General features: G+C 35.3%; 1 protein-coding gene and 1 long non-coding RNA gene across 3 annotated transcripts in view; one reads left to right on the top strand and one right to left on the bottom strand.

Annotated features, from left to right (window-relative positions):
- The window catches only part of LOC128250621 (uncharacterized), a 391,225-nt gene that overhangs the window by 70,729 nt on the left and 306,905 nt on the right, over positions 1–13,591 (bottom strand). The window contains exon 3 of one of the 2 annotated variants that reach the window (XM_089340040.1): positions 231–1,603. The exons of the other annotated variant lie outside the window; for it this stretch is intronic. Within the exon in view, the coding sequence (XP_089196166.1) occupies positions 1,574–1,603 (30 nt within the window). The 3' untranslated portion in view covers positions 231–1,573. Of the gene's footprint in view, positions 1–230; positions 1,604–13,591 lie in introns of those variants that run through there. 2 annotated transcript variants of the gene reach the window in all.
- The window catches only part of LOC149131284 (uncharacterized), a 90,347-nt gene that overhangs the window by 54,985 nt on the left and 21,771 nt on the right, over positions 1–13,591 (top strand). The window lies entirely within an intron of this gene.

Genomic DNA, 13,591 nt, shown 5'->3' with positions numbered 1-13,591 from the left:
CACGCCCCAAGTTGATCTTAGTGACCGTGGTCCCGCCTCTTGGTGAAGTTATATGGGAAGTATACACACATATATGTTTGTATGTATATATATATATATATATATATATATATATATATGTATATATACATAGATGCACAAACACATGAAAATATGCATATGTACACACACGAGCCCACACACATATATATATATATATACATATGTCCAATTTAAACAAACAGCCTGCCTCTGATTTCGATTTTTATTTATGAATTAGAGAACGTTACATTTAGAAGTAAACATTTATTTACTTTGCGTGATTATATACCCACCCCCTCCACACGCACACACACACTCTTACACTCACTCATACACACTCGCACACACACACACCATTGATCCAAATTTTCAGCTTTGGTTTAGAGTGCGCATTTGGAACTATGAGAGAAGATACAAACACACAATCATGTATATATATATGTATATATATCTACATATATAGAAACACACACGCACACACACACACATATATATATATAATACATATGTATATATACGTACACCATACATATGTATATACATATATATATCTATTTATATATGTATGTGTGTATATATATATATATATAAATGTTTGTATGTGTGTGTGTCTGTATGCTTGTCGAGAAGTTATCAACAGTAAAAATTGATTTCTAATTAGATATTTGTGAAGTACCATGTGAATCTCACGATATTTCAGGATGATGTTTCCTAACCATAATCGACCTAAGCCTGATGGAGAAGAAAAGGGTTTCGTAGTCAATATGCCGGTGTCGATGTAATAGAGGTGACAACATGTTGTGGGGTTGGGAACCCGTTTTCCGATTGCCAGAAACATCAGAAAGAGTCACTGGGCTCCACTCAACTTTATGATTTTCGATTAATCCTACGCAACAAGCACTCAACATAAACGGTTTCCTTCTCAGAAATTCCTCTTCAAGTACAGAACGCTTTCCGAGTTTGTCGTCTGCGTAATGAAATAGCTGTTCTCTCTCAGCGCTGTCACGGAGATTTATTTCTGTATTGTTTTCGTTTCGAATGAACTTATCAAAAAGTAATTTGAGGATAAATAATCTTGAGGTTGAAATTGGTCGACAATATGGAATATTGTTTTGTCTTGACATATGTGATATTCATTTCAAGATACCGTTACTTTGGATGAAGGATCCATGGATGTGATCGAAATGTAAATTGGAATGTTAGAGATGAAATAAAAACCGAAACTAATTTATATTTTAAAATTAGGTTATATATTGGTTTCGAATTGTAGGACAAGGCCAGCACTTTCTGTGGAGACAAGTGGGAGGACGTTACTTTGATTGCATTAATACCAGCGCTCAATTGGTATTTACTTTATCCATTGCGTAAAGATGAAAGGCAAAGTCGACCTCCACGGAATTTGAACACTCAGAGACTTAAGGTGGACGAAATGCCAAAGGTCGATAGGAAAAGTCAACCTTGGCGGAATTTGAGCTCAGAACATAAAGACGATTTAGAGGTCCTTTTTCTTCATTTCTGCAACCTCTAATTGACTTGTGTAATTTGTTATATTTTAGCAAACCGCTTTGTCATGTTGGCCAATCTGAAATATATGAGGATTAAGTCTTAAATATATGCAGAAATATATACGGATTTAGGCTGAAATAGGATTAAGGCTGAAATATATGCGGATTAAGGGTGAAAGATATGAAGTTTAAGGTACATAGCTATGATGCGGGTCAAATAGTATTGCAGGTCTCTTATTTCTGTTCTTCTTCTGTCATGTCTGACGTGCGATCGCGTCATGTATATCGTCGAAATGAAATCAATAACACGAATTCCGAAAAAAAAGAAAAAAAAATGATTACGAAAAAATTTGATGACTAACTCCAAAGTTGTTATTCACACAAAACTTTTAAGAATTCGAAAAGTAAAACAAATACAAAAACAAACAGAAAGCAATTAAATGATAACATGACTATGTATATACGGAACTACACACACACACACACACACACACACACACATATATATATATATATATATATATATATATATATATATATATATATATATACACGTGTGGGTGTGCGGTATGCGAGTGCGTGTATCCGTGAGTGTGTGGGGGCGTTTGTAGGACACATCTACGTGTGGAAGCTGAACAATCACGAATATCGCAAGAACGCCTATAAAAATATTTTCCCTGACTAAGCAGGTTACGGAACGCGAAGACAATACACACACAAACACACACACACATGTGTATATATGTTTCCGCATGTATGTACATGCATATATATTTGCCTATAAACATACATACATACACACACACACATATATATATATATATGTGTGTGTGTGTGTGTGTGTGTGTCTATCTGTATACAGATCTATCTTAATATATATGTACATATATATACAAACTCGCATTAGACACACGCAAAAATATGTTAAATTTATACCGTAAATACGCCATCATGAACATCGTCATCATCATCATCATCATCTGAGTGAGCAAACTGGAGAAATGAAAACATCCCAATAGTTTTCGCTCGGAACTCAAACGACACATTGCATCATGTGTTGATTGATGAGTTTTCAGGATTTTAGCAAGTAACCAGCGGGGAAATATCTATAGGTATTTCGTGCAAAACAAAAATAATAATAATAATAATAATCATAATTGGTAAGAGCTATACTGTATCTTGTGTTTATAGGCGAATCAATCTGTTTCTCGCGAGAATTGCTGTATATCTAAATATACGGTATTTAATACAGATCTCACGAGAGTTGCTACATATTTAAATTGATATGTATTCAATGACATGAAGATTTAGATAACATTTGTTTCTGAATTGAATATAACAATGTATTTTAACTTCTAAATATATCTGACAAAAGTTGTTGAAAAACCACTTCAAATGACGCCATTGAAATCTAGACTTCAGCGTGAATTCCTTTCCCATGTGTGTGTGTGTGCATTTCTTTATTATTGTGTGTATTTATAGCATTTGTTAGGTGTTCATGTTAGCGACTGTGTTGGCCTGTATTGATCTCTGCGTGTGATAAGCGAGTGTCTTTGTTCAGGCGAAAGTCTGGTCATGCGCAGTCTTTATGTGTCTGTGTGCTTCTAGTCTTGTACTCATAGTTTTGCGAATGTTCACGGTTTTCTCGTCTTTGTCTTTCTGTATGTTGTTAGTACCCTTATCGATGTTGATTAACTTTCGATCAGTCCTATTTAGGAAGACTTATATTCATTAAGCCATGCAGTTGTGAACAGCCCACATCATTTCAGTCATTTGACCGCTATTTCTAGCAGATCAGGTGACCACTTTGTGGCGTATGCTTTGGTTCATTTCAGCATTACGTGTTAAGATCTTTGTGTATGCTTATCTATGTAGATTTGAAAATCGTGTATAAAATACACGACTACCGAAGAATGCTTGCATTTACACACGAGTGAATAGCTATCGATCCCTATGCTTGATCTCAAATTTGTACACACATAATAGAAGATAAACCTAACCTAAATAAAAAATTAGAATGGAATACACACACACACACACACACACACACACACACACACACACACACACACACACAGATATGTATGTGTATATATATATATATACACACACACACACACACACAACAGGCTTCTTCTAGTTTCCATCTACCAAATCCACTCACAAGACTTTGGTCGACCCGAGCCTATAGTAGAAGACACTCACCCAAGGTGCACACTCACTCACATACATACGCACACACACACACACACGGACACGTCCATAGACGCGCGTGCACACACACGCACACATACACACAGATAATCACCGTCCTCACACATTGATATGATGACATCCGTTAATGATGCCAAACCATGGCTTGCTATCAGCTATGACTTTCTTTTTGTATCAGCCTGGGCCTTAAAGGGTCCCCCACCCCATACAAGCGACGGTCCTCACCACAGTGATTGCATCTGAAGCTTTCTTTGTCAGTCTTCTCCCGGTGTCGTCTTCCTCCATCGATTTTACTTTTCTTCATCATGAAAGCCGCGGCCCCTCTTCTCGTCCTTTAAATCCTATCCCAGTGGTTTCCAACGGGTGGAGGGTGGGGGTCATTCTGACTCGAATGACCCCATATAATATTTTGTAGTTATGTGCAATAAATTGGTTATACTTCTGCAGTATACAAAACCATTTTAATATTCCACTACAAAAATTAAGTTGTTTTTTTTTCTTTAAAAAACGAATATTTATGGGTGTCCAGTGGAGTAAAAATGGAATCTAAGCAGCCCCATCGGCAAAAATATGGTTGAGTTTCATTGTGTTACCCTGTTTCCACCATCCAATGAGAGACATCACCCCCAGTGTCCTCTCGCCTTGCCTAACATATCAAATTAGTGCAAAGACTCGTGTGTGAATGTAATATTTAATCTCGACTTTTAGCATATACATTGTCATGCTAATTAGCCTGACGGATTTAGCAGCGTCCTGGTTAGTAACTGATATGAATATAAACTACTAAACATCGTGTATTGAAAATGGATTATCATTCCATGGCGAAGGTATGAGAAAATTAGGATCTTTTCAAATCGATAGCATTTTTTAGGCCTCTGGCACTATTAATGCCACCGCAATTACTAGCATTTCAACCCTTACCTACACCAACATTAAGCAATACACGCCAACCAAAACTTTAATCAGCACTTCCACCACAACCACTACACACCACCGGCACTTGGTACAGAAATAAGGAAATAGTCAGCATCAACGTCATAAACAATCAACAAGAACGCCGTTGACGCAACCACCGCCAGCAAGAAGAACAACACCAACGAAAACAACAGCCGCTGTCGCCACCAGCAACAAAAGCAATGTTGGCGATGACAACAAGATTAACGAAAACGTACCGCCGCCACCACCACTACCACCAGCAGCACCACCACCACACCCATCACCACCAGCACCTTCACCACCACTACCAGTACCATCACCCCCACCCACCAAACCACCACCAGTACCACTACCACTACTAGTAGCATCGTCATCATCAACGTCGTCACCATTACTAAAATCAAAAAAATAACAAACATAACACTTTATTAATTAAAATTATGGCTGAGAGATAATTATATTCTATTATTCAATTAATGGAAATTGCTTAAACAACAGAATGGAATTATTTTTTCCAGAAGCAATATAAGTTTCGGTTGAAATATTCCTGGTGCAGACGACGATCAAAGACTTGCAGAATGTCTTAACACTTATTAATTCGACGCTCTCTTCATTTACTTCATTCTTCATCATTTGCATGGATGAATGAAACAGCGGAACCAAAGAAAGAAAAACAAAAAATATCACAGAAAGGAAACAGAGAGAAATGGCAAAAAGGAAATATTTTCATTCTGTCGTTTCTTTTCTTCAATATTCTACCACTGTGTGTCGTCAGTAAACTTCTTCTTCATCTTTATCTTCTTCTTCGTCTTCATCTTCCCCTCCTCCTTCTCCTCTTACTACTACTACTACTCACCTTCTTCATCCATTTCCTCTTTTTTTCTCTTAATGTATTTGAAGTATTCAGTGGAGGCACAATGGCCCAGTGGTTAGGGCAGCGGACTCGCGGTCATAGGATCGCGGTTTATTGAGCGAAAACACCTAAAGCTCCACGAGGCTCCGGTAGGGGATGGTGGCGAACCCTGCTGTACTCTTCCACCACAACTTTCTCTCACTCTTACTTCCTGTTTCTGTTGTGCCAGTAATCCAAAGGGTCAGTCTTGTCACACTGTGTCACGCTGAATATCCCCGAGAACTACGTTAAGGGTACACGTGTCTGTGGAGTGATCAGCCACTTGCACGTTAATTTCACGAGCAGGCTGTTCCATTGATCGGATCAACTGGAACCCTCGACGTCGTAAGCGACGGAGGGCGAACATTTGAAGTATTCTAATATTCTTACTGCTAAGTGACCGCTCAAGCTGCTAGAAATAACAACCAGCTACCCCGCTCTCTTTAAAAAGTAAGGTAATGTAGAGAATGCAATTCTATACAAACGGGTGTTTACAACCTGATGGCTTTTACCAAGGGTCTGCTAAATAAGGACCTATCCCACTGCATGGCACTTTGCGCAAGCATTTTCTACTGTAGTTTGGGTCCGACCAAAGCCTCTCGAGCCGATTTGGTGGACGAAATCCGAAAGAAGCCAGTCATATATATATATATATATATATATATATATATATATATACACACACGCGCGTGTGTGTTATTTCCACTTTGATGTTTTGTTTTCGAAATAAGTTTCGGTGATGCTAAACTTTTGAATAATATTGTATGTGTGTGCATTTGTACCTGTGTCTGGCCTCTGCGACCACATGACAGCGGCTGTTGATGTGTTTACGTTCTAGTAACCTAGCGTTTTCGGGGAAAGAGCCAATAAAATAAGTACTAGACAGCATAAAAATTGAATATTAGGTTCTATTCGTGTGACTCAAATTCTTTGGGGTGGTGCCCCAGCATGGCCGCAGTCCAATAACTGAAACAAGTAACAGATAAACGATATAAAAGAAAAAAATAGTTTCAACATATTTATTGGAGTGTACTTTACTGAGCTAATTTGCAATAGTTATTCCATTACTGAAGTCATTAAAATAATACTACTAATTAATATTTATCTTCATCGCTTGGTTATTTGTAATTAGCGATTTTAATTATCAGTGCATTAACTATTTTAATATGAAATTAACACTGACATTGAAAAATTATCAAAGGTCATTCACTGCACGAATAACATAGTTAAGCACAGGTTCCATACTCCATGAGATGATGAGCGTGAAATCATTATTAACCAATTAAAATTGCAACCGTAATGAGGAGAATAGTTATTAGAGTTAATAAAAATTACCCTCGGAAGTGGGAAGGAAAAGAACCGATAACTCAGTTTGCTAAAATTTCAATGGGTAGATTGAGGGTTACCTAGTGAGGAGGATCTTTGGTAGCTATGGAGAGAATTTCAGATCTTGATCCTAGTTACACGAATCACAAGACTACAAAATCTAGAGAATTATTAAAATCATATACGAACGTTTGGTGTCCAAACATGATTGCGTATCTTTGGGTGTTTCTTTATTTCTTATTATTCGTCGCAAAATGAAGGCCAGATTATTTTCATATTCTTATCTTGTTAGCTTTATCGATCGCCGTTATAGTTATAAAATTACTTCAGCATCAACTGCATTCCAGTTAAGTTAATGTCAATCATGGCTGTGTGGTTAGAAGTTTGCTTCCCGCCAACATCGTTCCGGGTTCAGTCCCTAACTGCATGGGAACTTGGACATATGCCTTCTATAACAGTCTAGGGCTGACGAAAGCTTGTGGGTGGATTAGGTAGACAGAAACTGAAAGACGCTTCTTGTATGTATATATGTATGTAGGTATGTTTGTGTTGTGGGTTACCGATCATCACTTGACAGTCGGTGTTGGCATGTTTACGTCCCGTAACATAACAGCTTGCAAAAAGAGACAGATCGAAAAAGTACCAGACTCTAAAAAAATTACTAGAGTGGATTCGTTCGATTAAAATACACGTATATATACATACATGCATATATATACATACATATATATATATATATATATATATATATATATATACATACACACACACATTTATACATACACATAATTACCTTATCCTCTTTCTTAAGCTAAATCATAACGGAAATTTTCCTTGCTCCCTTCGTCCTGCGTAAAGAAGTTTTCTTATTGGTGTTATTGTTTTTATTGTCATGAAGCATATTAAGCCAATAATAGATGAAAAAATAAATTATATATATATATATATTATACTGTTTGCACACATATGTGCTCACAATGAAAAATAGTCACAAAGCATCGTTCGTCTCAGTCTCAGACTAATGGAGTGGGTGTTTAAGTGTTCGAGTATTCGAAATATATTTGTGAGTGAAAATACCCCCACCTCCCAAAACAGGATTCCATAAAATAATCTCAGAATAAAATATCTTCGAAATAAAATACTATACAGAGGTGGCAGATTACAGAGACAAAAAACAAAAACAAAAAAAACAAACAAACTAAGTAACGATAAAGAAAATCAGACACAAAGTATGAATGCATTAATGTGATTATTAAAGAAAATGAATTATTATTTTTATTATTTTCAGTAACATTATCATTGTTACTGCTGTTGGTATTATCATCATCATCATCATCACTACCATTATTATATTCTTCTTATCATTAGTAGTAGTAGTAGTAGTAGTAGAAATGCTACCTATGTTTAAGTAACAGATAACAATTGTAAGGTTTCACAAGTGGAATGACTTCCGTTGCTATTGTCAACTCAACAAATTCTTGATGTCTTTGCAGAAAAGATTGCTTGGAATTGTATTCTTTAAATTCTTTCTATATTTTATATCTCGTTTTGTAATGATATAGTTATGATATCTAATGTGTTTTAGAATTAATTAAGTGGAATCGCAGAAACATTATTCTGCTCCGTCTGATATTTGTTATCCGTTTTGATTCGCACACGCCTTCCAGCGAAATAACTTTTGCGATTTGGCCCTTAAAGAGTTTGATTTCCAACCAAACTTTTCAGGTTTAGAACTATTCATGACACCGTGGGCATTTTTCTTCTGTTTTAGCTTCGGTTCGACCAAAGCATGGTGAGTGGAATTGACAGATGGAAACAGAAACAAACCCGTCACACACAGGTACAGACACACACATACGCATGTGTGTGTGTAATCTTGCCGTACACACACACACACACACACACACACACACACACACACACACACACACACACACACACACACACACACACACACACATATGTATACACTTGTGTGTCTGTGTTTGTCTCCCCATCGTCATTTGACAACCGATGTTGGTGTGTTAACTTCCCTGTAACTTAGCTGTTCGGCAATAGAATAAGTACTTGGGCTACAAAGAATAAGTCCTAGGGTCGATTTGATTGAGTAAAGGTGGTGCTCCAGCATGGCTGCAGTCAAATGAACGAAAGAAGAATATATATATATATATATATATATATATATATATATATACACGACAGGTTTTTTCAGTTTCCTTCTGCCAAGTCCACTCACAAGGCTTTGGTGAACCCTTGGCTAAAATAGAAGAAACTTAGTCAAGGTGCCACCCAATGGGACTGATCCCAGATCAATATAGTTGATAAGCAAACTTCTTACCATATAGCCACAACCGATGCTGGTTTGTTTACGTCCCCGTAAATTAGCGGTCCGGCAAGAGAGACCGATAGAATAAGCACTAGGGTTACAAAGAAGTCCTGGGGCCGATTTGTTCGACTAAAAGGCGATACTGCAGCATGGCCACAGTCAAATCACTGAAACAAATAGAATATATGCGCGCGTGTATACATATATATTTACATCCACACACACACACACATATATATACACACACACACACACACATACACCTCGCCCAGCCACCATACATGCATACATACGTACGTACAGATGATATTGGTATATATGGAAATGTAAATTTTATAATTAAATATGTTTTATAATAGTAATTTGGTTAGCCTCTATTTAGATGTATGAATTTAATTATTAAATGCATAAAGTGAAATACTACAAATAATTAATTTGTAAAACAATCAGATTAAAATTGTAATAACAGAGAACATGGTGGGATACATCGAAATTCTATGAAATATGGATAGAATTTAACGAGCAAAGTTGTTAAATCAAAGAAGGAAATTTAATAAATCAACAATGCGACAAAAAGGAAAAAAATCACTTGGTTGGGTTTAACAATTAGTTGTAAGTATAGAAACATCTAAGTTAAAACACATGAACAACAACAGTAGTAGTAGTAGTAGTAGTAGTAGTAGTAGTAGTAGTAGTAGTAGTTATGGTGATGATGCTAATAAGATTAACTATAAAATTACTTAAATGAAATGTCGTTTGAAAAATATGTATGTATATCAAGAGTAAATTTTTCCTGCTCAAAACGGTTAACTATATTTAATTGGACACGTGAGGAATAAACTGCGTTTGGTTAGAAAGAGTACTATATATAGGCTCAGGCGTGGCTGTGTGCTACGAGGCTTGCTTCCCAACCACACGGTTCTAGGTTCAATCCCGCTCTGTGGAACCTTGGGCGTTTGTCTGATATAGCCTCGGTCCACTCAGTCTTCTGAGTGGGACTCGGAAATTGAAAAAAAATATGCTAGTGCATTATTATGCTTAATAGCAGTTCGTCTGTTTTTTACGTTCTGAGTTCAAATCCTTCCGAGGACTTCTTTGCCTTTTATCATTTCAGTGTAGATAAGATAAGTACCAGTTGTGCACTGGGGGAAAGGTCGATGTAACCCAATTAGCTCCAGACCAAAATTTATTAAATTATATCAATATTAAAAAAAACACAATGTAAGTAAAATCGCGCAGTTATGAGAGATACGGATTGAATAAAAAATTTACCTCGTCGCCATGAATAACTGCTCAGGTATATCATGTTTAACATAGGGATGAGTTCTGCATCTTCTGAGTGAGGAAGAGTGTGTTCAAATGTCTATGGTTTGGAGTATTTTGCAAGCTGGCTTTCATAGCTTTTGATTGTATGAAGATAGGATGGTTTGAGCTTCCTAGAATAGCACTCAGGTAGAGAGAGTCTTTTAGATTTTAGCTGAAATGTTTTCTTATTCAGCACTGCATACTGTTTTAGAGTATTGTATTCCTGCCTCAATTATCATTGAAAATCATTGCGGGTGTTTGTTTGTAATATTTAGATTTGAAAGAAATGGTAGCGACACGAAGATTGGACAAATTACTATCTAACCTTGATTGATACACAATGAAATAAAGTTGACATTTAATGGATCGGTTTGAGTCTGAATGTATTTACAATTGTTGACATTAATGTTGGACAGAGTGAGATTATATTTAGACTGGTTGAAAATAGCTAATTTTCTGCAAAATGCTTGTAAAAATTGATAGGTGCATACATGTGTATGGGCGTCTATGTATCTATCAATCTATCTATCTATCTATATATATATATATATATATAATTTCTACACATATATAAATATATGTAAAAATATATATACACAAATGCACACACACACATATATATATATATATATATATATATATATATATATATATATGTGTGTGTGTGTGTGTTTGTATATATGTATAGACATGTGTATATATGCATAGATATATGCATGTATAGATATGTAGATAGACATTTATATATATCATTCTGTCTGGTACTTTTTGGTTATCCCATCCCTAATGAAAAAAAGTACCATTAGAAAACTGGGTTATCTCTCCACTAAAAACTTAAGTTAGATCCTTTCGATTCAATACTTCAAGACATAGTTGACTTTGGGCCTCCTCAATTGGAATGGTAGGATTTGTTATAAAAATCTTATCAGATTCAGTAAGATGATTAATTATTTAAGTTTTTATGCTTGATTTTTCATTTTTTTAATTGTTTTATTGAGGGTTTAGCAATATTTACAAGGTGCAGCAGACGACCAAATGTCCCGATATTTTTCTTAAAACGGGAGGAGATAAATCAATTTTTTAATGGGGGGTGAGATAACCAAAAATACTCTTTTTTTTCTCTCTTACTTTCATTCTCTCTATATATATATAGACATCGATATATATATATATATATATATATATGCATATGCATACATGTGTATATATATATATATATATATATATATATATATGGTGGTTGTCTACTCCTTAAACAGAGTTTGACCACCTCCTGCACCTACACCTTAGCCCTTTCATGGCGTCTGATGTGGCTTTTTAAACCAGACAGTGTTTTGAAAAAACACCCACACAGATTGCACCTCTGAATTGCACTACCAATACCTGCAAGTAAGTTCTGCTCATTGTGGATCCTAACATGTCTTTTAAGACCCCCATTGGATTTGCAAACCCTCTGGCACACACCACATTCAAACGTGTGCACAGACATATAATCAGAATAATTTCCTTGTCTTCCTTCCTCACAGTTAAGGAGAGAATGGAGAAAAAGAAAAACTCTGCTGCTACAGCAGTCTTGCCTGCCACCGTAACCAGTGACAACAACAACAACAACAACAACAACAACAAGGACACAAATGTCCTTGCTAACAAAACCACTGTCCTCATATATATATATATGTATATGCATACATGTGTATATATATATATATATATATATATATATATATGTATATATATATATATGTATAGATATATGTATATATATATAATTACATATCCTTATATATATAAATTAATTTGTATTATTGTGTCTATACACGTAAGTATACATATCTTAATATACACACGTCGATACGATATATATTTATATATGCAACAACTTAGACCAATGATAGATAAATATTATTTAAGAATATTTACCTGTCCAATATTTTTGTTCGTGTGAGCGAGAATAATAAACCTTCACCTCAAGTTGCTACTAAGCATTTTCATCAGAGAATAATGAACATAACAGATAAGATTTAGTTTCGTTTGCAATAAATCTAAGTGAAGCAGAGTTGAGTTCTCAAGGGAACGAATATATGAAGAAACTCTACTTGAGAGAATAAAAATAGTGAAAGGGTTCGATATGAGCTTTGAGGTAGGTTGATTGCATGGGCGGTTTGATGTTGGTAATGGAAGATGTTAGAGGTTAAACAAGCAATGACCACTAATACAAACGTCCAGTCTGTTCCAGGTCGTTGTGGTTTGTTCCAGTTTGGTTTTCATGTTATGAGCAAATAAAATCGAACATAATGTATATCATGTTCCCGAATCATGTTGTTCTAATTCGGATGATAAAGAAAGCGGTGCAGGAGGAAGAAGTCAGCCGCGTTAAGCTTTTGATGGCATGGCTTACAACAAATATAAACCGTAAAATGATTGGCACAAATAGATTTTGGATTAGTATATGTGTAAATTAGACAGATGTAAAATATTACCTATATATGCCAAAATGTTTTCATATATGTGCGTTTATGTATACATGTATGATTTGATAGAAAAATAAGATTGATAGATCGATAGATACTTGAGTAGATAGATAGACAGATTGATAGACAGACTAATAGATAGGTTGATAAATAGATTGACAGACAGATAAATAGACATATATATATATATATATATATATATATATATATATATATATATATATATATATATATATGACAGAAAAATTGATAGATAAGGAGATATATAAATAGAATAGATAGATAAATATATAAAAAGAGAGAGAGATAGGGTGATAAAGGAGGAGATAGAGAATTGGTGAGAGGGGAATTGAAATGTAGGAGGGCATCATTCTTTGAGAGCTTTTCCCTCCTTTGAGAATAACGAAGAAAATTGTCTTTGTTTTCGTTTAATTTAGAAGGAAATGATAGATGGAAGTTAAATAGTAATTAGAGATATTCTTGGAAGGGAGATATAATTACCAAAACCAACATATTCGTGTATATAAGCACAAGCATACGCATACATAAATACACAGAAGCACATGCATGTATATAGATAAGTATATACATACAT

Source organism: Octopus bimaculoides, chromosome 23 (genome assembly GCF_046866305.1).
Source record: "Octopus bimaculoides isolate indiv1 chromosome 23, ASM4686630v1, whole genome shotgun sequence".
NCBI classification, from domain to species: domain Eukaryota; kingdom Metazoa; phylum Mollusca; class Cephalopoda; order Octopoda; family Octopodidae; genus Octopus; species Octopus bimaculoides.
This window is presented reverse-complemented; position numbering and strand designations above follow the sequence as displayed.